Source organism: Mastigoproctus giganteus, chromosome 7, assembly GCF_048544385.1.
Source record: "Mastigoproctus giganteus isolate SK-2022 chromosome 7, ASM4854438v1, whole genome shotgun sequence".
Lineage (NCBI taxonomy): Eukaryota > Metazoa > Arthropoda > Arachnida > Uropygi > Thelyphonidae > Mastigoproctus > Mastigoproctus giganteus.
Window position 1 is genome coordinate 43,190,921 of NC_143581.1, and position 27,895 is coordinate 43,218,815.

Sequence of the window (27,895 nt, forward strand, 5' to 3'; positions counted from 1 at the left end):
TGCAACATCTCGAGACCAGGCACCTGTGGTGAGATCTGATTGAGATGTTTAAAGCCTTGAATGGATTCAATAAGCCGAATGTTAATGGTATTCTTTCACTTGCTGCACACATGAGGGGGAATAAATTCAAGTTGAAGGATAGTTGCAGGATAGATGTGTGGAAGTGTTTTTTTTGGATGATGCTATATAAGCTTGCTTTCTTGCATCATTTACCATTACTAGCTTTCAAGTACCATTATTGGAGGTCCAGATAACTCCATGCTGATACCAGACATACTTGATGAATAAGCTGATGGATGGTAATGCATAAGAAGATTGTCCTTTCCTGGTACTATGCTTTGTCATGAAAATATTTTAACTGATGGTGAATGCCACCAGACTGAGGCAGTTATGTGATATGGTCCCCAGGGGCTCACGTCTTGTGAGTATGTGCTTGGCACATCCAGTCCTAAGCTGGATATCATCGTTCTTTTCTTTCCTGGCAATTCCCTCCCCCCCCCTCTCTCTCAGAGTAATTCAGAAATTTTTTTTTAGCTGGTGCAGCAAAAGCCTGAGCCTTCCTTGCATCATATGGCTAATAATAATAATAATAAAAGCATGGTTCATTGTACTGTGTGCTATTTCTGAAGTCTATTAAATTGAGATCTGTTAAGCCAAGGTTTATATTATAGAATAACTGCTTTCACTTATGTCATAATGCTAGTGTTTTTTTTTTATCAGCTATTTGTTCAGTAGTCTATTTAGCATTTTCCTCAGTTATAAGTACAAAATATTTACTTTCCTCAGAGAAACATTAAACAGAATTTACGGATGCATGTATTTGTTGTTTTTGATATATTTGTTGCTCTGCACAGTACATAATCTTGAAGACTGGTTTATTCTCATAGTTACTATTTTTTATTTATAGAATAACATGGCTACAAAAGCCATAAGAAATGCACGAAAATTAGAAAGACCACGCCCTTTAAAGTTAGCAACAGAGGGAGTAGTGAAATCTGCAACTGCTATTGGCCTTGAGACAGGTGGTATTAAAAAAACTTCTTCAGGTAAGTTTTAACACTAAAGTATGATAGTGACTAGTTGGTATTTTTGTATGTGGGCCATTCCATGTCAAGTGGCCCAGGGGTCCCTGCTCGACCATCTTCAATTTTGTTGAAACTTGTGTGAATGTTTAAACAGGTTTCAAATGAAGCTGTGCAAAATTTCAGTTCAAAGTATAGTATGCGCGAGGCACCAGCACCTTTTTCACGGAGGTCACTTGTGTTATGTGGAATAAATCACAAAAAATTTTCCAAGTTTTAAGTGTTACTGTTGCACAACAGTGAGAGGTAGTGCTCTGAAACTTGATATACCTAGTTAACGTTTGGCAGAGAATGCAAAACTTTTGGTGTACAGGTTCAAAAACCTTCACTTTTTTTCAATACGGTCTAAAACTGGCACCAAAAATTTGTCGCAACAAATTTAAGCAAGATTTTTGAAAGTCATAACTTTGAAATAAAAACCTTTGGTACCTTCTTCTTTGGACATTCCACTTACCAACTGCATGAATTCAGCCTAACTAAATATCAGCTCTTATACTTGTTTTCTGGCTGAGATATTTTCCTTCAAAGATACTCAAAATGTGAAAGTCAAATTTGACCTATCCTAAGGGGCAAATATCTTAATGTGGAACACCTTCAATTCTCTCGTTTTTGCCGCCACTGGAAAGAGCAGAGTTTCAGCTACAAGGATCATGGTTTGTCTGTTTTGTGTCTTTGCACTTAAGGGCTTAAAATTAAGCCTAAACATCAAGTAGTTTTATGTGCTGCATTGTTATTTTGTGAGATCTTTTTTGTTGCAGAATACTTCCTTAATCCTGTCTAATGTTTAGAATAATCTAGAAATAGAGTATATTCTACAATTCTGAAATATTCTAGAATTACAGAACATTCTAGAATATTCTTGAATTCCAAAAAAAAACCAAAAAACACACAGGATCATTCGAGAACATTCTAGAAGTCTGGAATATTCTAGAATCATACAAAAAAAAGTATAAATAGCTGATATTTGAACCATGCTGTTATTAATGTGTTTTATCATCATGACGAACAGTTTGTTTATTTTGTTCCTCTATTTTTTATTGTTTGACTGTAATAAAGTTAATTAAGTTTTCATTGCTTGCAGAAACGTCCACTTTTAGTCAGCATGAAAGCCATGGAATCAGAAGATTTTGCTGGAGATAAGCTGGACTCATGCACCATCAGTCAATTCTAAATGTCATGTGTTATGACATATTGCAAAACTGGGTTAAAATTATTTAAAGAATTTGAATTCTGAATTTGAAGCTGATAGGTCGATGTTGTGGATTAAAACTGGGTGAAGAAGACACAATTTGTCCACATCATGAAGCTTTGCTTTTGACAAAATTTCAATTTTTGCAGTGTTCATGTTGCAATCCTTTCCAGAAGAAAAATCATATGGTGAAAAAAGTTTACAACCAATTGATTTGTCAATGGCAGACTGCCTGAAAGACCTAACAAAAGTAGACATAAAACCAGGCCAGAAGCTGTGCCCATCATGCCGAAAAGAGTCTAACAGCCAAAAAGCAGCAACAGGAATATTAACTTCATCTAAATCAGACCATGATGACAAAATGCATGTGACTGAAAGCTTGAACACAAGTTTGATGGCTATTGGTATTTTACCTCTGAAATTTCAGCGAATGGCTAAGAGAGACTCACAAGGCTGCGCCAAAAGGAAGGAAAGTCAAGTACAAAATGTAATTGCCAGTAAAATTGCATCTATTGGTGGCTTGGATCCAAATGACATCATGGAGCCAAGTGCAAGTCATCAGTGTGGAAATTGCTTATTACAACGAGCTGCTGAAAGAATTGAAAGGAAAGTTGATGGTATCAAGTCATTCAGAAATACTTCAAATATTAACATAGCTCCAGTTAGTTGGTCCATAAAGAAAACAATGGAATAGTTTAGTGTCTCAGAAAGAATGGTTAAGAAAGCTAGAAAATTTAAAGCAGAAGAAGAAGGAATCATGGCCATACCTGAAAAAAAAAAGCAAGGAAAAAAGCTTTCTGAGCAAGTAAAGCAAAAGGTGATGGAATTTTTTTGAAGATGATGAATTTAGTTGGATATGGCCTGGAAAGAAAGATTACATTTCCATTAGAAATGCAAAAGCGATTACTACTCAGCAACTTGAAGGAAATGTTTATAACTTATCGAGATAGAAATGGAGCTGACATTGAATTTTCTAAATTTTGTTAACTTCGACCCAAGCGGTGTATCACAGTTGGTGCACCGGCAACAATTCTTTATGTGGATGCACAATCCATCAAAATGTCAATTTAATGCTAGCAGCAAGTCCTGTTGAATGTGATTACAAGGTTCTCATTGATTAAACAGTCTGTGATTTGGAGTCAAAAGATTGTATGCTTCATCAGTTTGAAAAATGTCCAGGAATAGATGAATTAAAGTTTCTAGAGAATATTTTTGAAAGCAGTGAACCAGAATATATTGAATTCAAGCAATGGATACACACTGGCAGAGAAACACTTGACACAAAGCAATTAACAACAGAAGATATTATTGAAGAGTTGAGTACAAAGATATTTAACCTTTCCTGTCATCACTACATTGCTAAACATCAAAGCTACCATTTGAAATCAACCAAAGAAAGCTAATGACAGGAGAATTGGTCATCTTGATGGATTCTGCAGAAAATTATTCATTTGTTGTGCAAGATGCTGTTCAAGGGTTCCACTGGGAGAATAGCCAGGCTACATTGCATCCATTTGTCATTTATTACAAGGATGTTGAACTTCAGAATATAAGTTTCTGCATAATCAGTGACTGCCTTCGACATGACACAATTGCAGTGCATGTTTTTCTAACCAACTTAATTGAATGTTTGAAGAGTTTCATGACAGAAATCAGGCACATTTACTATTCAGTGATGGTTCTGCAGTTCAATACAAGAATTTCAAGAAATTTATTAACTTATGTCATCATCAGAAGGATTTTGATATCAGTGCTGAATGGAATTTCTTTGTCACTAGCCATGGCAAGTCACCATGTGATGGAATTGGTGGAACAATAAAATGATAGGCAGCACGTGCAAGTCTCCAACGCCCAATTGATAACCAAATCCTGACACCAAGAAACATGTTTGAACTTTGTGACAAGCATGTGACTGGAATAATATTCTGTTTTGTTTCTAAAGAGGAAATTGAGCAAGTAAGGCAATTTCAAGAGAAAAGATTCATAGACTGTCATACTATTGCTGGAACAAGAGAAAATCATCACTTCATTTCTATTGATGCAAAACATTCATGTTTGCAGAATATCAAATGACACACCATCATTTGTAGGTCATGTAGATCAGACTAGTGAAACCAATATTCAATATGTGCCAATTGTTAATTTACAACCTGGCCAATACATTGCCTGTATTTATGACAATAATTGGTGGATTGGAAATATTTGTGAATTCCATTCGAAGAACATGATGTATTGGTAAATTTCATGCATCCTCATGGAGCAGCATTTCACTGGCCTGCTAGACAAGATGTCTTCTGGATTCCTAAACAACAAATTATTGCCAATCTTCCAGCTCCAAAAACAACAACAATGGGACGAAATATAGCTTGCTTGAAGTAGTAATATCAACCATCAGTGAAAAATTCCAGTCCATTACGAAGCAGTGATTCAATATCTTCACACTCACTTGCTTATTTCAAATTGTATTGTGTTTTAAATAAATTTTGTTGCAGTTATAACTTCTTTCAAGCTTAGAAACCAATAGAACATCATCTTTATGCGTGGAATCCTGAAATTTCAGGCTTGGGAACTTGCACTAAAGAAACCCATGCAATTTCTTTTCTTGCCATTTGCACCCCCATTGTAAAAAATACAGATCTTTTTGTGCATTGGCATTATATCCTTTCTCCTTAAACCAAAGGGCAGAGTAATTGCAGAAAATTTCACTCTTGTAAATGCAATAATTCTGTCCTTATTGAGATGTGAAACTTCACCATCAAATAAGTATGCAAATATTATATGGAAAATATAAAATGTTTAAGGCCATTTTTTAGGCCTCAAGTAGCAAGACACAAAACTGAAAAACCAGGATTCTTGTTGCTTAAAACCTGCTCTTTCCAATGGTGGCAAAAACGAGAGAATTGAAGGCGTCCTACATTAAGATATTTGCCCCTAAAGATAGGTAAAATTTTGACTTTCAAATTTTGAGTCTATCTTTGAAGGAAAATATCTCAGCCAGCAAACAAGTATAAGAGCTCATATTTAGTTATGCTGAATTCATGCAGATGTTAAATGGAATGCCCAAAGAAGAAGGTACCAAAGTTTTTTATTTCAAAGTTATGACTTTCAAAAGTCTTGCTTAAATTTGTGCGACAAATTTTCGGTGCCAGTTTTAGACCGCATTGTAAAAAATGTGAAAGTTTTTGAGCCTGGACACCAAACGTTTTGCATTCTCTACCAAAAGTTAGCTAGGTATACCAAGTTTCAGAGCACTACCTCTCAATGTTGTGCAACAGTAACACTTAAAACTTTGAAAATTTTTTGTGATTTATTCCACATAACAAAAGTGACCTCCACAAAAAAAGGTGCTGGTGCCTCAAGCATACTATATTTTGAACTGAATTTTTGCACAGCTTCTTTGGAAACCTGTTTAAACATCTACACCAAGTTTCAAGAAAATTGAACATGGTCAAGCAGGGACCATCTTCAAAATTAGGCCACTTGACATGGAATCACCCATGTATAATTTGTACACATGATACAGTGATATATTGGTCTTTTAACAGAGTTGGCAGTTGCTTTCTTGTTAATTCTCTAAAGACAGAATTATTTTACATTCATGAAAAACGGTATTTTTTCTTTTGTTTATGCTTTTTTAGACTTGTATAGTTTCATACACTTAATTTTTTAAAAAAATTATTTTTGATTATTTTAAATGTACTTGTAAAATTTTCTTATGTACTCTGATTATTCAGTTGTTTAGATAAAATTTATTCTGCAGTTATAACTAAATTATGGCTTCATTCCATAGTATGAAGCCACAGGGGCTGCATGTGGGGAATGCAGTTGGGCCCATTGTATCTTTTAGATGTGTATTTTATTCGTAATTGTGTATATTTTATAATTGGCTTTCAGGATGAAAATCACAAATTTATGGAATAAACAGCAAATTTTGGGAACAGTATAACCCTCACCAGAGACTGACTGACATGAACATGTTTTAATTTAACAGACACTTGCATGGCATCTGTGTAATACCACTTTTTGTTTTTTTTAATTTAGTGTAATTTCAATTTTTTTAATGAAAAATAAATTTTTAGCTTTTTTATTGAATTAAAATAATAATCTATTAATTATGATTTCCTAAATCCAACTAAAAAATATTGAATAAAAATAAATGAAACCAATAACAATAATAATAATAATAATAAAGTTTTTTTATCTTTTTTTTTTTTTATTAGAATTTAAGGTCACTGTTACCCCAGATTGAAACCTGCATGCTCGTGAGGCACCTTGAAGATTCAGCATGAGCATATGTATTTGGTTGATTTTGTGATAAAGGAAAGTGGAGGAGAAATTGTTGGAGTTAAAAGTAAATAAGATACATGGGGTAGTGGGATCTATCCAGTTATATTAATGCAAAAGAGGGAAGCAAACCTTTAGCCATAATTATGAGAGCGTCCTTGGATTCTCAACTCGGATTTGTTTAAGGGGAAATCTTATGTGACCAATCTGATTTGGGTATTATGATGCTGTAACAAAGGAACTGGATGCAAAAAAATAATTTTGACATTGTACAAAGTGTGTCTGAAAAGTTTTAGGACTACTTTCACAAAAAATCGAAATTTCAAGGAAAAAAATTTATTACCATTTAATCTTCAAAGTACCTTTCTCATAACTCAGTACACCTCTCTGCATAGTTGTACAGCATCTGAATGGCTTTGTGGAACTGATCTTGTGGAATCCTGTGTAACTCCCTTGTCAAGCGGTTGGATCTTCAAAATGATGTCAAAGTGGTGCTCCTTCAGGTGGGATTTCTGTTGGGGAACAGAAAATAATCAGCCGGTGCCAAATTCAACAAATATGGGGGTTGGTGAAACACTGTAATGCCTTTCCATCTGAGAAACTGCTTGACTATGGCCATGTTATGCACGAAGATGTGTGTGTGTGTGTGTATATGTGCTATGGGATTTAATGGCACATAAGCTGCTATGACTATAGTGTGTGTGTGTGTGTGTGTGTGTGTGTGTGTGTGTGTGTGTGTGTGTGTGTGTGTGTGTGTGTGTGTGTGTGTGTGTGTGTGTGTGAAGGTGCATTGTCATGAAGCAAGAACCACTCACCTGGCTCGGCTGCATCTGGCCTAACACACACCGAATTCTTTTCAATAGTCTCTCTATCACTTCTCTATAAAATTCAGAGTCTACCGTCTGTTCTTCTAGTACAAATTCTTTGTGCACAACTCCTTGTCAATCAAAAAAAATTAACAACATTGTTTTGGTTCAGATTTTCTTCTTGGGACTTGGAACCAGTTTCTTCAGCTTCGGTGAATTTTCTCATGTTTTTTGTTTGTTTCAGGTTTATACACCAAGTACCAGGATTCATCACCAGTTTTATCATTTTTTTAAAAAAAATGTCTGGATTACTGTCTGCCATCTCAATCAAATCTTGACACGCCATAACTTATTTCTCCTTCTTTTCCACTGTCAATGCATGCAGTATGAAGTGCGAGCACAGTTTCCTTTTTTTCAAATCTTCAACAATAATCAAATGCATGGTATCCTTGTTGATATGAAGATGGTTTGCTATAATCCAGAGGGACAAGCAATGATCTTCCATTAACAGCAAGGATATTACTTGCTGTTAATGGAAGATCATTGGAAGACCAAGTTTTTCGATGGTTGAGTCTGTATGAGACTGGGGTGGGTGACCACTCTGTGAAATATCCTGAACCTCTTTGTGCCCTTCACAGAACTGCCCATACCAGTGAAAAATGTTGGATTGTGATAGTGCTTTGTGTCCGTAAGCTGCACTCGCCATTGCAACTGTTTCAGTTGCACCTTTTCCATCTTTAAAACAAAATTTTATAACTACTCTTTGCTGGTCTTTGAATTCATAATAATGTGATTTACTGCGCTAACTTAAACATGGCTTTCCAGTAGAATGCCTTTGTTTGCATTGATGAAACTTGGCACAGAGCCAGTTCAGACTTGATAGTGAATAGTGGCCAATGTATGGTGCTAGTAATATTATTTAAAAAAAATCAGTTCTGAAACTTTTCAAACACACTTTGTACACTTAGATTTCAGAAAAGCTTTTCATACTGTTTTACATGAAAGTTGTACAAATCGAAGCAGTGTGCCATTAGGCAGAAGGTATTGTTATATATAAAGGAAAGATTGAGTTATTAAAGGGCACTGCTCTTCTTGTACTAATATTATTGGTAGAGTTTCCCAGAGTTAATTGCTGAGCCTGTTGTTTTCAATATTTTTTAATGATATTGATGAATGCACATCAAGGGGCAATTACAGTGCAGCATGCTCTGGTTATGATTAAGAGTAAGGTTCTATGGATACTTTCCATTTTTAGTTTGTTCCTAACTATGGCTGCCCTAGGGAATCAGGTAAATAGCAAAACTGCAAAGGTCAGTGAAAGGTTGATGTTAGAGGTGAGCGCCGGGTCCGACGACTCGAACAGGTACAGCACTGTTGAAGAGTTGACTACCCAATACAACATGGGCCAACCCGGAACAATATCTGGCATGACCATGCATTGCATGCTTGCACGTATGGGCTATACCAGCAGACAACCCTTACAGCATCCTCTCCTAACCAAGGTTCACCTGGGTAAACAGGTGAACCTTGGTTATGAGGTTCGCCTGGTGCAAAAAGCATGCAAGTTGGACGTTAGAAGACTGGAAGAAGGTGTGCTGATCGGATGAGTCATGTTATTTACTCCACACCGTGGATGATCATGTACGGATTTGGTGACAACACAAGGCTCTTGGTCCATCATGCATGGTATCAAAAGTGCTGGCCAGTGGAGGTGGTTGTATGATGTGGGGCATGTTTCACTGGCAGGAACTTGGATGTCTGGTGCATGTGGAACAACATATCATTGGTCTCCGCTATCATCAACTGCTTGCTGACTGTCTACACTCCGCTATGTTACACTTTTTCCCGAATGGTGATGGTGTCTTTTTTTTTTTTTTTTTTTAAGGAGCATTAGCAACTAAGGCCATATTGCTCTGGGATATGCTGTGGTCATTCCCTGACCGTTCCGCATTCTCCGTATTTGGTGGTGACAGGCTCGAACCCCGGTCTAATCAAGAAGCGTGTGCTACGCACTGCTGCTCCTTCCCGCCTGGCTACAGAGGTGCCAATGGTGTCTTCCAAGATGATGTGCCGAACCATCAGGCACTTGTTGTGTAGGAATGGTTTGAGGAACACGGTTGACTTCCAGCATATCGATTGGCCTCCGAACTCTCCCGATATCAATCCCATAGAGCACTTGTGGGACACTATGGAAAGGCATATCATGCATCTGAATACACCAATCACCTCCACACCTGCATTGCTGGGCGCATTACACACAGCTTGGTTGGCCATACTTCTCGAATGCTTCCGACATCTTGTTGAATCAATGCCCCGTCAGATAGCTGTTGTACTGAGGGCAAAAGGAGGACCTGCGAAGTATTAGATAGGTGGTCATAATTCAGTGATCACTCAGTGTATAATTCATGATGTTTACTGTTGGGTTGTCCTGTTTAAATCTGTACTGTTTATCTGATTGGAGGGTTTCTTTAGTGTAATAGACATTCAAGCAAAAGAGGATTAGTCTTTCTAGTATTTTTCCAAGAACTGTTAGTAAAGCTATGTCTGTAGGTTGGTTTGATAGATTTTTCTGGGTTTTTCAGAATGATTCTTAAGTCTTGTCATCTCCATTTTATGGAAAAAATTGCCTACAATAAGTTGATTGTTATATAGCTGGAATAGGTTATCTTCCCATATTTCATGACCTTGATTCAGGACATGGCTGTCAGTGGAGATGTGCATCCAATATATTTTGTACAGTGTCCTCCCACATGCAGGTTGAGGATCTGTGTGATGTTATGGCGGCCGTGTTTATGATTTCTCTTCTTGGCAACCAACTTGTTCTTGACAAACTGGTAGACCACACTCCCAGGGGTCAGCATTTCCGGATGTCCCAACCAAGGCTTGCCAAGACTCCTTTTTTCTTTTTCTTGGATGGTGCATATAAGTGTTCCTAAGCATTTGGTAGTGTTTTCTTAAGTTTTCAGTCTCTTGTTGTGGCCAGTTCCCTAATGACTGCTGAAAAACTTTTCTGGCCTGGTGGACCCAGAAAAGCGTGAGGTTCTTCAAGCTCAAGGGACTGCGTATTTTCTGGGACATTTTTTGCTCATAGAGGCATTGCAGGCTGTAATTAGTATTTTTGTTAATTTATCACAGTAGTCTTCTGGTTGCAGGTGGTTGTAGATCTGAGGTGGAACACTATGCAAAGTAGACCTCAGGGATTCCTGGAAGGTCCCCCAATTGGCATTCTTGATGTTATAGCAATGTGGGCACATGCTGCCAGAGGTGTGCACAGTGTATTGACTTGTATTGTGCACTGTGTATTGTGGTCACTGTGAGTATAGGGTTACAGATTACTCTGACCACCCATGTGATGTCTGTGGTTGCTTCCACAACCCCATAGGATGGGGGTAGCCCTGTACTCTACTTCTATGAGTGTATGGTTCCTGAACAGCTAGTAGGTCAGTTTTCCTCATACATCATGATTTTAAGCTGGTCAGCTGTGGCCCTTGTACACTGTAGAAATTTTAGCATTGGCTTTTTCTTTTTCTATGTCAAAAACTAAGACTGAGGGTTTCCTGCACCTAGGGTCTCTACCTTTATTCCCATGCTTTAAGGTTTCTAATTTTATTTGGCATCTTCCTTATTTGCTGTCTCAGTTACAATATCTTGATTCCTTGTTTTTTGCAGTCTTGATTTTAACACTCTTCAGGTTCCAACTGTTAATTACAGCCTCCTTCACAGCCACACTGGAAGAGTGCTGCTTACTATTTAGAGACGTTATGATTACAGTATTTTAGTCTTATTTATCATGATTATTTGTGACCGGTCTGGTGTTTCTTTTAGTCTGCTGCTATCCTGTTCTTGCAGTTTGTGCATAGGTAATGGTTTTTTGTTGCATTTACTATTGCACACTAATTTTCCTTGAAAAGCTTTGTTCTCTACATGTAAGTTGGTTACAGTTCTTTCCAATATGGTGTTTGCATATTTAATGTCAACTACAATCATTACTTTTGCTATTTGAATATGTTGAAATTCATCCATAAACATTAGTCTAATGTGTTCCACAGGGGTTTTTCTGGCCATCATTCTTCAAATAGGGATTAAGACCTTCAACTCTTAATATTATTCAAGATGAAATGTGTATAACAAGATTTCCGGGCAAGTTTATTTGCTAATATTGATGTTCCAGAAAACAACTATATCATGATTGACTAGTGGTTTATATACTAGGACAACAATCTCGTGTTCTCAAGCCTATTCTGAAATGTGGAGAATAGACTCGCAACAACAAAATCGGCGTTGTGTTTTTCATTCTGAAATCGTCCCATAAGTTAGACCTTAGCAATCTGCAAAACTATGATTCTTTTACTATAAAACTTGTGCTATGGATAACGTATAGCAAGAGAATGGCTAAGAGGCAAGGATTATTAAACAAAACATGCTTTATTAATTCTAGCATACAAAACAGGTGTAAAATACTGATTATATAAGAGCTCTATTTCTTATCAAAGAGGATAAAATGATATACTATAAGGCTAACATGTGTACAAACTGTCTGTGTTCTTCATGTGGTCTTTAATTGGCACTGCCCATCCTCTTGGAGCCAACACTGATCGTCCAGTTTGAGTATCTGGGTGTATATGTAAGTGTACTATACAGACTTAACAGTCATAACTTGTGTTATATTAATACGGATATCATCTTTTAAGGGCACAAAAGGTGATATAGTTGTACATGTTGGCACTAATGATATTAAGAGTAGGAGACCAGCGGAATTACTTAGCAAGTACAGGTCACTGTTGAAAAAAAGCCGTGAATTAGGGTTGAATTTGAAAGTGTCTGCTATTCTGCCCAGACACGATAGGAGGGAGTATATGATGAGAGCCTTGTCGATCAATTCGGCCCTGGAAAGATTGTGCAAGGCTCAAGGGGTAGAATTTTTTTCAGCCTGGACTGTACTTGTTAACAGGAGAGATTGCTTCTACAGGGATGGGATACACTTAAATAGAAAGGGTGCAAGAATTTTTGCTGATGCTGTCGAGGCAGAGTTAGGTGGGTTGGAAAACTGCTAGTTGGGGGGGGATACAAGGACTAATAGATTAACAGTAGCCACTGGCAGAGGTGGAAGTGATTCTTGCACTACTTCTATTGAAATGAGCAGAAGCCTGAAAAACAAGATGCAGGATATTTCAGAGACTGCTGGGAGTCATTGCGGTACAAGTAAACACATGGGTTGTGTTAGGGTAGCCAAGAATAGAAACAGGTGCATGTATACCTGCGTGTACACCAATGCTAGGAGTTTGGTAAATAAATTTGATGAATTTGAGGTATTGCTCAAAACATCAAAGGCAGATATTGTTGGGATATCAGAGACGTGGTGTCACACTGATATAAGGAATGCGGAACTGGAATTTGGGGAATACAACGTGTATAGAAAGGATAGACAGGACAGGAGGGGAGGAGAGGTTATGCTATTAGTTAAGAAACACATAAAGTCCAAGGAAGTGAAGCCAGTCGACATCAATGGACAGAGCAGTGTTGAGTCAGTTTGGTGTGACATAAGCATAGGGAAATCAAAATTGAGAGTAGGAGTGTGCTATAGGCCTAATGACTGATGAGTATAATAAGATATTGTACAGGGAAATAGAGTGGGCCAGTAAATCAGAGAGTCTTATAATGGGGGATTTTAATTTCCCAGATATTGACTGGAATTTGTGGGTTGGTCACTCGCACACTAGCAAGGCTTTTGTGGATTTATTGGATGATTGTTTTCTACATCAGCATGTTCGTGAGGCAACAAGAGGGAGCAATACTCTTGATCTGATTATCAGTAGTGATTCTTCATGCATTAAGAATCTGCAGATAAATGAACCACTAGGTGGCAGTGATCACAGTGTGTTGAAGTGGGATTTACTCAAGGAGGTAACTACCATCAGAGGTAAAGGGAAGGGTTTTTGTTTTCGTAAAGGCGACTATGATGGTCTGAGACAGTATTTAAATTCTATACAGTGGGACCAACTGATGATGTTACCAACAGCAAACTCAAAATGGGAAGCATTCAAGGAACTAATCTTGGAGGCTACCAGGGTTTACATACCAACTAAGATATATTGTTCAAGGTTTAGGCCTAAATGGTTGTCAGATGAACTAATGAGACATGTGGCAGAGAAGAAAATGCATGGGATACATACAAATTAATGGGTGACATGGAAGCCTATGATAGATATAAGTTGGTCTGTAACCAAGTCACAAAGGAGATTAGGCAGGCAAAGGCAGACTACGAAAAATCCTTGGCAAAGGATGCGAAGAAAAACAGAAAAGAGTTCTTTACCTATTTAAACTCAAGAAGGAAAGGGATGAATCAGATTGGTCCACAGGATATTGATGGTTCAACAGTTGAGGATCCTGCTCAGGTGGCTAACAATCTAAACGAGTATTTTGCATCTACATTCACGCATGAGGAGTTATTCAGGAAGGAGAATGATGTAGGTAAAGTAAACATTGGCAGTGAGCTGGATGATTTTGTAATAACTGAGAGGAAAGTGGAGGAAAGATTGTTGAGGATAAACATAAAAAAGGCACCTGGGGTGGATGGGATCTATCCAGTTATATTAAAGGAGGCAGCAAAGGAAGTAAGCAAACCCCTAGTCATAATTATGAGAGCTTCTTTGGACTCAGGGGAGGTACCCATAGACTGGAGATGTGCAAATGTAACCCCAATTCACAAAGGAGGATCAAAGGCTGATACAAGTAATTATAGACCTATTAGTTTAACTTCTGTTCCAGGTAAATTAATGGAGGCACTGGTTAAAGAAGCACTGCAGGATCATCTAGACAAGAATTCAGTTATAGCTCAGACGCAGCATGGTTTTGTTAAGGGCAGGTCTTGCCTGACCAATTTGATTGGATACTATGATGTAGTCACAAAAGAACTGGATGCAGGGAATAACTTTGATATTATATATTTGGATCTTAGAAAGGCTTTTGTTACTGTTGCACATGGAAGACTGCTGCACAAATTGGAGCAGTGTGGCATTGGAGGCAAATTGCTGCTATGGATAAGGGGATGGTTGAGTGGCAGAAGACAGAGAGTGGTAATCAATGGACACTGCTCAACGTGGACTAATGTTATTAGTGGAGTTCCTCAGGGTTCAGTGTTGGGTCCGTTGTTGTTTTCGGTGTTTATGAATGATATTGATGATGGGATATCAAGTTTAATGTCCAAGTTTGGAGATGATACAAAGGTTGGCAGGGTTGTTAAGGACACCACCGACGCTATGCTGCTGCAACAGGATCTGGAAAGGTTGAACAGATGGGCTGGGAGGTGGCAAATGAAGTTTAACATTGACAAATGTAAAGTACTACATATGGGAAACAGTAACCCCAGAGCAACGTATCAACTCTGCGGTACTACACTGGCAGTGGTGGAGAATGAAAAGGACCTGGGGGTAATTGTGCAGGCAGATATGAAGTTCTCTGAGCAGTGCAGACGAGCTGCAAGAGTAGCTCATGGTGTCTTGTCAATGATATACAGGAATTTTTCTAGCAGGGATAAGGAGGCGATTATTCCCTTGTATAAGGCAATGGTTAGGCCACATCTTGAGTACTGTATACAGGTCTGGAGGCTTCATTTCAAGAAGGATGTAGAGCTGCTGGAACGGGTACAGAGAAGGGCAACAAGATTAGTGAATGGAACAAAGGGTTGCTCTTACGAAGAAAGGCTTAAGTTTTGCAAATTACAGAGTCTGGAGACTAGGCACCGGCGAGGTGATCTAATAGAAGTGTATAAGGCTTTGAATGGTTTGAGCATGCTCAATGCCAATGGGATTCTTTATCTTGCTCAGAATAATCAGCTCAGAGGGCATAAATTCAAATTGAGGAAGGACGGAAGTTGGATAGATGTGCGGAAATTTGCCTTTGGCCAGCGGTTGGTTGGTTGGTGGAACCGACTTCCATCAGTTGTTGTTGAAGTTGATAGCCTAAACAAATTTAAGGCTTAACTGGACAGGTATTTTGAGCGAACGGAGGGGTGAAATGGGAGTGGTGTGTGTTTTTTTTTTTTTTTTTTGGCTGATGCTGAATAAGCTTGCTTTCTTGCATCATATGCCTCTACTAATGCTAATACAAATGGATGTTGCGAATCTTATACTCTACTTTCTAAGTGTTGTGAGATTGATGCTATCTTAGTGAATGTTCCTATGAGGAGAGATGTTTCTCAGTAGACTATTAAATAAAGAGTCAGGTATGAACGTCCGACACTTTCATTCTATTAAACTATTGTGTCGTAAATATAGGGTGAGACTTACCAGAATAATCTTTGCTATATTCAGGAACAGGCATCTAGGAACAGGAGCCAGCGGCAAAAGATTCTCAAGACGTTTTTGACTAGATAGCCTCAAGAAAAGAGAAGTGCTTTGCACAGGACAAGACTGTCTTCTTCTCTTTTTCTCGCTCTGTGTCTCCGAGTCTGTCTGTATCTCTCCATGTCTCTCCATTGTTTTCCGTCCTTTCCTGTCCTCTCCGTTCCCTTTCTTTGTCTCCGATCTGTATATACATATGTCCCCCCCTCCCTTTTAGAGTTTCCAAAGCTTCTATTGGTTAAAACATTAATTTCATGGGGAAATGAATATCCCAGGGACTGTTATCCTGGAGACCTGATACAGTAAAAAAATGGAACTTACGAGGAGAAAGAGGAACCCCACATTTGCATGGGATGAAACTTCCGGACTGCCCAGCAGCAGTCACCAGATCTAAAGTCCATTTCCCAACACAAGGAATTTCCAGACAACAATCACCCTGTAGTTATAACGTTCAGATTTCACCCTAAAGTATGTTTCTTAATTGTCATTACTTTCTTTTCTCCGACAAAAGTCATTTACTTTCTCATAGTTTTATAAATAATACATCCACGATATTCGTCAGATCCGATCGAGTAACGATCTCTTGCTGTGAATCAGCCAGACTCATAAAGATGGAATAGTATTTCAACTGTTTTTCCTAGCGTGGTGCCAACGAGCGTACGCTAAAAAAAGAAACAGCCTTATACACGGAGTGAATATCACACTACAAGTATAGTAGTGACAAAAAGTATAAGGTAACTTGGCGAAGTAACAGCCCTCATGCAAACGTGAAGTAAAAATTAAGACTTTTTACAAATGCTACAAATTGGATTTTTGCTACTATAGTCAACTTTACACCAATTATAGTTATAATTTACAAAGTGTTGAGAACAAGGGTTAACAGTGGTGGCCAACTCAGCATGTTGTTATGACAGTGCCAACAATCGTCATCCTCATTGTAGTGGTAGCATGGGATGATAAATTTCTTAGAACTTTGCAAAAACTGAGCTAAAATAAATAAAATAACACTTGCCCGAAAGCTCTTCGGTTCCTGCATTATAACTTAAGTTTATGGAGAAATTCCATGGAAATTTCAACTTGATAAAAATTGCAGAGCTCCAACACCATGTCTTGCTGCTCTGTGCCCTCTAGTAATGTGACTCTTTTGTGCATTAGGCATTTCCAGAGAAGGAAAAGGAAAAGGGGAAGCAAAAGGGCACTCTTACCAGGAAACACCTCAGTTTTGCAAATTGTAGCATTTGGAAACTAGGCACCTGTGAAGACATCTGATAAAGCTGTTTAAGGCTTTGAATGGATTGACTAAAGGCTGACAAATATTGATAGTAACCTTACTCTTGGTCAAACAACACAGAAAAGGAGGATGTAAATTTCAACTTAAGAAGGATGGTTGCAAGTTAGATATGTGGAAATTTGCTTTCAGTCAGAGGGTAGTTGATTGTTGGACCAAACTTTCACCTGGTGTCATGGAATTGGTTAATTTGAATAAATTTGACAAAGAATTAGACAGATTTCAGTGGTCTATATAGAATTTGAAGTTTCCAAAATTCATGGTTTTTCTAGGTGTACTTTTATTGTCAATTCTAAAAATACAAACCATTATTGCCTACCATGTACAGCTTTTTTTATGAATGGTAAGAATTGTTTACTTAGATACACATTCCATATATACATATTGTGTATACATTCCATATATGTGTATTTCTTATTTGCACTTTGAAAAATACATAATGCATATATTTCATAAGCAAATATGCATTTTTCAGAAATAATATTATATTCTGCCATTGTTTCATCACAAAGAAATTACCACAAATGTAGCAGAATATATTTGGATTGCTCACACAATCATGAATTGCCATTGTGAAAGATGCAAAATATGAAAACCGTATCAGAAGCAGATATTAGTTAGCCTGACTGCACCAGTAAAGAACTGAATGCAGAAGAAACACTTTGCAGGTAGCTATCTAAATCTTCAAAGTGTTTCTTCTGCATTATTTTGGAAAAAATTCAGTACAAAGATCAATGCTGGCTAGGCCGTCAAGATTTTGTTGTTGGTCTTGCTGCCTTGGATGGCGCCTCCGTAGCCAGGTGGGCAGGAGCAGCAGTGCGTAGCACACACTTCTTGATCAGACTGGGGTTTGAGCCCGTGACCACCAAATACGGAGAATGCAGAAAGGTCAGGGAATGACCACCGCATATCCCCGGAGCAATGTGGCCTTATTTGCTAATGCTCCTAAAAACCAAACAAACAAACAACTGCCTTGGCCAACAACTTGGTTACACAAAAATGCTTGTTTTTGTGTTAATGGTATAGTTGATCAAGAAGTGAGCATTGGGAAAGGAAACAGGTCACTAAAATGGTCTCTGATGCCAGGTTCAAAGAACATTAAAGATGAACCACTAGTAGATCAAAAAAAAAATTCTGTTACCTCGTCTGCACATAAATCTATATTTAATGAATCAGCTCCTCTGAGCCTCGAATAAAGGAAATTGTTTCAAGTATGTTTACACTAAATTCCCATCACATATATGAAAAAATCAAAGCAGGAATCTACAAGCAGCTGCTGGACTGTATTTGACGAATACATGAACAAAACTGAAAGGGATGCTTGGACTCGCTTTAAAAGTATAGTACACAATGGAAGTGTACACAATTGAATGTTATTTATTTTATTATTTTTTTAAGGACATCCTCTACATCTATTTATGTATCTCTTAATTCAATTATTTAACTTCTGGATCTGATTTTGGCTTAAAATCCAAAATCAGACAAAAAAATGGCTAATATATTTGATATCCTCCTCCAATTTTCATCCTGCCATTTATTAAAACTGTCTGTCATTAGTTAGAATCACAGATAAGAGATGGAAGCACATAACTTGAAGAATTGGAAGACAATTCATACATAAATAGTAAGACTAAATTCAACTGGGCATAATATTTTAAGAGTTATAATTATCTATATAATATCAGTGTAGAAACACCATAGACTACTCTTAAAGGAAAAACTACGATAGTAGTGTAAAGGGCATCATTTCAACCGTATCTCATATTGTGTTCATCTTCACAACGAGTTACTATGTATTGCACTACCTTTAATAAGTAATGCTTCGCTAATAGAGAAGACCAGTGACTGTTTTTTGAGACGGTGCGCAACGGTACAGCATACCAGCACCTTTATTAACAGTGACGTGTGACATTTGGATGCTGTACGCTTCGAAATTTGTAATATTCTGTAAATTTTTTCGCATGTTTACCTACTTTTCAAATAAGCTTAAAGTTGTTTAACTAAATTTGCATCTAACTGTCTATTGTTAAGATATCTTCTGTATAAAACTTTATAACCATTTTTAGAATTCTAAATTACTCAGTCAGACCTCTGTTTAATGAACTCCTTTTAGAGCGAATGTTTTTTGAATCCCCTTGGAAATTACATTTAAAATAGTTTCAGTTGAGCGAAGAAAATTTTCATATAACGAACGGCTTAGGACAGACTTAACTGCATACACACTATTTGCACTTCTGGCCTTCAGGCAATTTAGGAAATTAGTGCTACCGCTAAGCAAGAATTGAGAAGGCTAAATGGATTACCATTCTACAACTTAGTGCTACCTGGTAAAACCTGTCCGACCACCTGTCCCAGATACGGAGAAGTCTCGTGCTGGTTAACAATGAGCAGATAAAGGGGTATTCCCAATGGGCTCTGGTTCACCTTCTGCAGTGTTGTCCAACCTTTTCTCGTACAAGGGAGATATTCAAATTAGAATTCTTTCGGGTTTCAGGACTGAGTGATTCGAGAAATATTAGTGTTACATTTTCCATATCTTGTTACATATAAAAGGAAGTTTCTGTTTTCATGTTACCGTTTTTTATTGCCAGAATATATATAAAAAAATGCAAATTCCCAATACTTTTATGTCTAAAAAATCTGTCACTAATTTATTTTTAGAGTTTATTAAAATTATAAAAATATGACTTTCTTTCGTTTTTCAAAAAAATACCTTACTTTTGCCTTTAAATGCTCACTTAATGAGATTTTTTTTTTTTTTTTTTAATTAGCAAAATTTAAAATGCTGCTTCAATTCACTTTCCGCACAGGCCATAGGTTGGACACTGCTGGGAATCAACTGTAAGCATCCCGTTCAAGAATTAGGAGAGAGTGATTTACTTTTACCCCGACAAATAATCATCTGTTGTTCCGTGCAGGCCGTAGGGTGCCTCCGTAGCCAGGTGGGAAGGAGCAGCAGTGGGTAGCACACGCTTCTTGATTAGACCGGGGTTTGAGCCCGTGACCACCAAATACGGAGAATGCAGAAAGGTCAGGGAATGATCACCGCATATCCCGGAGCAATATGGCCTTAGTTGCTAATGCTCCTAAAAACCAAATAACAAACAAACAACAAGCAGGCCGTAGGTTGGACACTGCTGGGAATCAACTGTAAGCATCCCGTTCAAGAATTGGGAGAGAGTGATTTACTTTTACCCCGACAAATAATCATCTGTTGTTTCGGGAAGTGCATTATTCACATTTTTCCGTATATTTTCCCTATCTCTGTTTACATGGTCACAGTAGCTGAATATCCGAATGACATTTTGGACAGTTAAAAGAAAAAGAAAAAATTCAAATTTAAGAACTACTGACAATATCAATGACGAGAGAAGGAAAATGACAACAACGAAGGTAGTAAACCTTCTAAACATGAAATGTTGGCATTTGGTGAGAATGAATTTAGAAAATTGTCAATTAGGCTTCAGTAAAATGAAAGAGATACAATTCGTCCATTTCGGGGATACCTAATTGAAAAGACGGTTTTTGGAAAAATTGAACATTTGATGAAAGCTCTAAATATGATACCAATTTCATTGAATGAATGCGAATGAGGATTTTCACAAATGAATCTGATCATCAGCCCAACCAGAGCTTCGTTGATGACAAAAACAATTTCTTCATTAATATTTCTTAAAATTGTAGGCCCACCAGTGACACACTTTGATCCAGCAAATATGTCAATTCGTGGCTGCTTCGGAAACATCATTCAGCAACAGACACAAACAGTAAGAAGTCGGCATGCTGTGTTGGATGAGAACGCAATAAAATTTTGGAATATTCTATAAAAACTTTATTATGAAATTATTTTACTTATTACTTATTTTTTATATACTTTAATAATGGCCTGACGTAGCCCAGTGGTCAGGAGCGAGAGTGCATAGCACGCATTCCTTGAGTGGACCGCGGTTCAAACCCGTGACTACTAAATACGATAAATATTTGTATTGATGATTTATTGTAAACTCTACTGACTTGGTTGTTATGCCGGAGTATAAACAGAAAATTTAATAAATTTATGCTTAGTAAACTGTGTTAATAAACTTAATTTGTTGTTCTGATTTCAAAAACATTACTACTAAGTAACAACGTCAGGAAATAATTTTTTAGAGTTTTCATGTCCTTTTAATTTTCAATTTTTCCTGATAGCAAAGAATGAGTACTGGCACCTATTTTTTACAAAAAAAGCACTGGAGAAGACTAATGTTACTTATTCTCAGTGCCCCCCCAGACGGCACCGTTTCAAGGCTTGTTGGCCTTTCATCGGTGGGTGGGTTGGTGGGCAGGCATCCTGGTATTGCACCCTGGTATCTTCAAAACTGGGTTGTCATATTTGCAATACCACGGTTCCTGCCCACCCACCGATGAAAGGCCAACAAGCCTCGAAACAGTGCCATCTGGGTGGTGGTGCCCACTGAGAATAAGTAACATTAGTTTTCTCTATTAGTGAAGCGTTACTTATTCGAGGTAGTGCAATACGTGGTAACTCTTTGTGAAGGATGAGCACAATATGAGATACAGTTGAAATGATGCCCTTTTCACTACTGTTGTAGTTTTTCCTTTAAGAGTTGTCTGTGGTGTTTTTACACCGATATTATATACTTAAATAGACACATTATTTGAATTGTACTTACCTCTTGAACTGACCTTTAAAAAATATAGACCTATATATGTAGTCCCCAGAGCTCATGTATGAAAAATGTTAATTTGTGTAATGCACTTTTGAAAAGGTTAATGTGTATTAAGTATGGTCTAGAAATAAATGTGTGCCATATATTCATCTAAATATTCAAGACTTTTATTATTATTATTTTTTTTTCTGTTTAACAGTAGAAGATATTATGCAAGAATTGGAAGCGCTGCATATTAGTATAAACAATGGTAATCTTGATGATTCTGTACTAAAAGGCATTGCTCAAGTTTGCATCCAGTTAAAAAGTAAAGGACAACAGCTGGAGTCAATTTATAAAGGTTAATGTGGATTTTTGAATTATTTAATGAACTAGCATTTGAATTATACAATGAATTAAATTGTATTTGTTCTAAACATGAAGCAGATTCAGTTTTATTTATTCAGTTCTTTCTTTGTATATATGGCCATTTATATTCTTTGTATAAAAATTATATAGAGAGCCAAATTATATTCCAATTTACACAGAAGGCTTCAAATCCAGAAGTGGTGTTGGTGCAATTATGGTCTTTTACAACATAGCCAAAAAAAAAAAAAAAAAAAACCAGTTGAATGTAATATTTTACCTCAAACCCTTAAACAGCAACAAATTTTTTCTACTCTTCTTTTATGATTACATGCTTTTTATAAAAGGTTGATGTACACTTCTCCATTTGCCATCTAATGGAGGTCATCAACTACCACAGCAAATGTATCTCGGTCACTGGTAGCAATAAACAATTGCTTGGTGTTCAGTAACGTCCAATTCTTCATGTTATCTACACCGATGAGCCAAAACCATTATGACCACCTATCTAATATGATGGTCCTCCACGTGCAGCCAAAACAGCTTGTGCTTGGTGAGGCACGAACGCTACAAGATTTCTAAAAGTGTCTTGTGGTATCTGGTACCAACACCTAACCAGCAGATCCTTTTAACTCCTGTAAAGTTCGTGGTTGAGACGGCACAAATCAGAGTTGCTGTTCCAACACAAACCACAGATGCACAATGGGGTTGATGTCTGGAGAATTTGGAGGCCAGGGCAATATCTGGAAGTCTTCCTCATGTTCTGCGAACCAGTCTCGAACAATCTGGGCAGTGTGGCATGGCGCATCATCCTCCTGAAAGACGGCATTGCCAGAGGAGAAGACCATTGCCATGAAAGGGTGTACCTGGTCAGCAATGATGTTTAGGTAGTTGGTAGATGTCAGTGTCCGGCACATGGATGACTGGACCCAGGGTATCCCAGCAGAACGTTGCCCAAAGCATGACACCACTGCCATCGGCTTGTTTTTGTCCCATGGTGCATCCAGACACCATCACTTCCTCAGGTAAACGATGCACACGTACCCGGCCATCTACATGGTGCAACAGGAAACGTGATTCATCAGACCAGATGACCTTCTTCCAATCACTCAAGATCCAGTTTGAATGCTCATGTGCCCATTGTAGGTACTGTCGCTATCTGGGCGACACAGTTCAGTTTTCAGTGAACTGTGGTTAGCATGGGCACTCGGAGTGGCCTGCGGCTATGCAGCACCTTTTCAGCAGGGTTCGATGTACTGTGTGTTGTGACACATTACTCCTGTCACCAGCATTCCAATTACTGGCTAATTGCACCACAGTTGCCCTTCTGTTGCACATACTATCCGCGAGAGCCTACACTCACCTTGGGCATTGATGAGCCATGGTCATCCAACACCTCGCCGGCAGTTCGTAGGTTTTCCCTCCTCGGACCACTTTTGGTAGGTTCTAACCACAGCTGACCGTGAGCATCCCACCAGCTGTGCTGTTTCGGATATGCTCTGACCCAGTCTTCTGGCCATTACAATTTGGCCTTTGTGAAACTTGCTTAAGTCCGCTGCCTTTCCCATCTGAAGAACAAGAGACACTGATTAACTGAGCTCTGTATCAGGTGTTTTTTTATTACGTGTCCCGACCAGCGCAGATGCCTTAGTTCACCTGCAGTTGCTTCGATTTGCATAACAACTCTCTGGTCAAAATGTTTTGCCTTATCGGCGTAGCCATGATATGCATCTTTTCTCAGGCTTTCTTCTTCCCTCCATTCTCCCCTCAGTAATTAGCCGTGAAATTGTATATTTGTTGTTCTGCATCAGGTGTCCAAGATACACTTTTTTTTTTCTTTACATTCTTCAGTGATTCATGGGTTTTTCCAGTTCTCTGCAGGTCACTCTCATTTGCACCCTTGCTGTCCATGGGATCTTTAACATTCTCCTGTACATTCACATTTCAAATGCTTCTTGTTTTTTGGAGGTGCTACTGTCCATGTCCCAATACCATATAACACAACTGACTAAATGCAACATCTCATTATGCAGATTCTAAGGTGGAGATACAGGTTCCCATTGCACAATGCAGATCTAATATTAAGGAAATACTGCCTGGCCATTTCAGTCCTTGCTTTTGTTTCCACATCCAGTTCATTTTCATCATTGATCCAATCCAACAGCCTAGATATTTGAATTTGTCAACTCTCTATCAGCTTTCCTTTTAACATGAGAGGAGGTGTTGGCATCACTCCATTAAGTGCCACGAGCTTAGTCTTGTTGACTTTAATCCCGAGGCCCATTCTTTCACTTTCCTCACTCATATGATTGAGGAGTATCTGTAAGTCCTGCATATTAGTTGTACAAATTGCAGTATCATCTGTACTGCAAAGGTTCTTAATCTCTTTACCGTTGACGGATATTCCTTCATTTCTTTCATCCAACGCTCTTGGCGCCTCCGTAGCCAGGTGGGAAGGAGCAGCAGTGAGTAGCACATGCTTCTTGATTAGACCAGGGTTCGAGCCCATCACCACCAAATACGAAGGATGCGGAAAGGTCAGGAATGACCACCGCATGTTCACGGAGCAATATGGCCTTAGTTGCTAATGCTCCTAAAAACCAAATAACAACAACAACAACCAACACTCTTGAAGATGACGTACAAGTAAATGTTAAACGGAGGGGGGGGGGAGTACACATCCTTGCCTCAGTCCATGTTCAATGTTGATGTTTTCTCTCTTTCTGCCATCAACTGCAACAGATGTCGTTTGGGTACCAATAGAGGTTTCTGATTATTCGGATGTCCTTTTCATCAAGGCCGGACTCCTCAAGAATCTTGGTGAGCTTGGCGTGTTGGACTTAATCAAAGGCTTTCTCAAAGTCAATAAAACAAAGACAAGCACCGATCTGTTGTTCTCTGCACATTTGTATCATGATCTGGGCAGAAAATAGTGCTTCTCTTGTACCCAGTCCTTTCCTAAATCCAAACTGCACATCATCCATCGACTCCTCGCAATTCCTGAAAATCCAATTTTGAATTATTTTTAGGAACGTTTTACGGACTTGGCTCATCAAGCTAATAAGTCTGAAGTCCCCATAAGTCTTAGTGTTTAGTTTTTCGGAAGATTGATGAACATTGATGTCGGCCAGTCCCGAGGGATGTTGCCTGTGTTATAACTTCTGTTAAATAATTTAACAAGAATGTCAATGTTTTTGTAGTTGAGCAGTTTGACTATTTCCACTGTGATTTCATCAGGTCCTGTGGCTTTTCCCTTCACTGATTTTATCACTCTTTCTACCAAAAATCTTAGGATGGATGGTCCTACCACTGCATCATTGCTTTCATCTAACCTGCGTTCATTGTTGGCGAAGAGGTCTTTTATGTATTTATTCCACATATCCAGTTTTTCTTATTGTCCCATGATAATCTCACCTTTTTCATTTCGGATTGAAGTTGGTTGTTTCGTTCTATTAATTCAGCTCCCTACATTAAATCTCTTTAGTGCAGGGAGCTGATAGACTTGCACTGTTGCACTTTTTGTGAAGACTGAAATTATCCTGCTTTTCTTGCAATGCTTCTATTTCTCTGCATTTTTCTGTGATCCAGGTCTCTTTAGCTCCTTTAATTTTGTTCGTAATCAGTCTATTCACCTCCTTGTACTTTAGTGCATTTCAGTTCTTAAATGCTCTGCGCTTTTCCATGAATGTCAAAATTTCATCTGTCATCCAGTTCTTCTTCAGACATTTCTTGTAACCTAGACCTTCTGAGTTCGTTTCAGTTAGAACAGATTTAAAGCTTTTTCAAAGATCTTCCACTCCCCTCTCCTCTTGTATATGGATGTGTTGCATTCTTTCATTAAGGCATGTATTCTTTAACTTATATGTTTCTGGATTTTTTAATTTCTCTAAGTTAACTTTCTTCATTGGTTGCTTTCTCCTAATAGCCTTCAATCTCAGTTTGATTTAGTTATGACTGGATTGTGGTCGGAATCAATATCTGCACTGGGGTAGGTCTTGATGCTTTAATGCTGCTCTGATTAATCACAATATAGTCAATTTGCTTTCTGACCATTTTTTGTGTGCTGTCTAGCATCATCTTCCATCTATAGAGCCCTCTCTTGGGGAGTTGAAACCAGGTATTTGCAATCATCCAGTTATCCTCTTGGCAAAATTGTATCAGCTGATCCCCTCTTTCATTCCTTTCTCCAAGACCAAACTCTCCTACAGTTTCACCAGATCTTCCTTTTCTAACCTTAGCATTCAGATCTCCCATAACAATATTTAGGTCTTGTTTCTTTGTTAGTTTGACGACTTCTTTCAATGCTCTATATAAAAATGTTGAATTTCCACATCTTCCCAATCAGCTGTTGGAGCATATACTTGAATTATGTTGACATTTAAAGGTTTTCCCTTCAGCTGGAGTAACATTATTTGCTCTGAATGTGACCCAAAGCTGAGGGCACTTTTGGATATTTTCTTGGTGACTAGGATCCCTGCTCCATGCTGGTGTATGTTGTCGTTACCAGGGTAATACAAGATCGTGTCTTTGGAAACACGTGCCTGAACTAGGCCATCTAGTTTCGCATAGCCCCATCACCTGTTCATTAAGTGTTTTCATCACCTGGGTCACATTTCTAATGATGTATATTGTTTAAAACAGTTAACGGATTACAATATGTGCAAATGATGTTTTTGTGAATATGATGATATACATACTTCTTGATGTAGTTTAAGCCAAGATTCAATTGGTATATGTCATAATTTATCACATACATTAATTGCCTATCATTAATTTGCAACAGATGTTTGATAAAGCCATTTAGAGTGCCAGAATGTTGTGCCAGTGTGTTCTGGCTAAAGGCAGATCTCTTTTAAAAGCTTTCCTTCTGTTTTTCAGTTTCAGCTATTTATATAAAAGCAGCTTCAGATCACTTGCCTTAGAAAGTTAAATATTCTAAAGATGCTATCCGTTGCAATGTAGGGAGTTGATAGACTTGCACTGTTGCACTTTATATCTTTATATGATTACAACTGTAATCATATAAATATGATTACAACTTGTAAATGTATTCAGAGCAATACCAGAATGAACATTAATAACAGTAATTTCAGCTTTATTGGAACATGACACAACAGAAGGAAAATGTAGGCTTGTAGGAACAGTTTTTGTCGCCATTATAGACAGCATGTGCATGGAAAATAACTGGCCTCCAGCAACCACCAGACATTTTGTAACTGTGATGCAGTGATAAAATCAAGACATTGATGAGATGGTGCAGAATTTGCTTGTTATCACAAGCAAATTGTAAATGGAAAGCATCAAGCAAAGTAATTATAGAATCTACTACCTATTCCATACCAACTAAACAATACTATTCCAGGCTTAGACCTAAATGGATGTCACATGAACTGATGATACTTGTAGCAGAGAAGAAAGCATGGGATGCATATAAATTATCAGGTATCACAAAAGACTGTATTACAGATATAAACCAATCTGCAGTCAAGTCACAAAGGGGGTTAGGAAGCTAAGGCAGATTACAAGAAGTCTCTGGCAAAGAATGCTAAGAAAAGCAGCAAAGACTTCTTTTAACAGTAGAAGGAAAGAAGAAGAATCATGTTGGTCCACTTGATGTTGATGGTTTAACTGTTGATGATCATGCTCAGGTTGCTGACAGACTGAATAGGTATTTTGAATCTACATTCATTCATGAGGAGTTCGTTAACACTGGGGCAACCCACCGTTGGATCGCTGCTGTAATATCCACTGGGCAAAGCGATCCGCCAGTGGGTCGCTGCAGCTAATTATCATCGGACGTTGTGGTCCATGGGTGTCTTGTTGTGCTACAAGTCTTATTTAGTTTTGGCATTAAGTGCCCGGTGTTTAAGCATTTTATCGGATTCACCT

At 38.1% G+C, this 27,895-nt stretch overlaps 1 protein-coding gene across 4 annotated transcripts in view; it reads left to right on the top strand.

Moving 5' to 3' along the window:
• mxt (Eukaryotic translation initiation factor mextil) overlaps positions 1-27,895 on the top strand; it is a 322,652-nt gene that overhangs the window by 20,425 nt on the left and 274,332 nt on the right. For 3 of the 4 annotated variants that reach the window (XM_090377627.1, XM_090377626.1, XM_090377629.1), the window contains exons 2-3: positions 908-1,046; positions 21,861-22,001. In XM_090377627.1, coding sequence (XP_090233753.1) covers positions 914-1,046; positions 21,861-22,001 — 274 coding nt within the window. In that variant the 5' untranslated portion in view covers positions 908-913. The remainder of the gene's footprint in view (positions 1-907; positions 1,047-21,860; positions 22,002-27,895) is intronic. The other variant, XM_090377628.1, reaches the window with a different exon arrangement.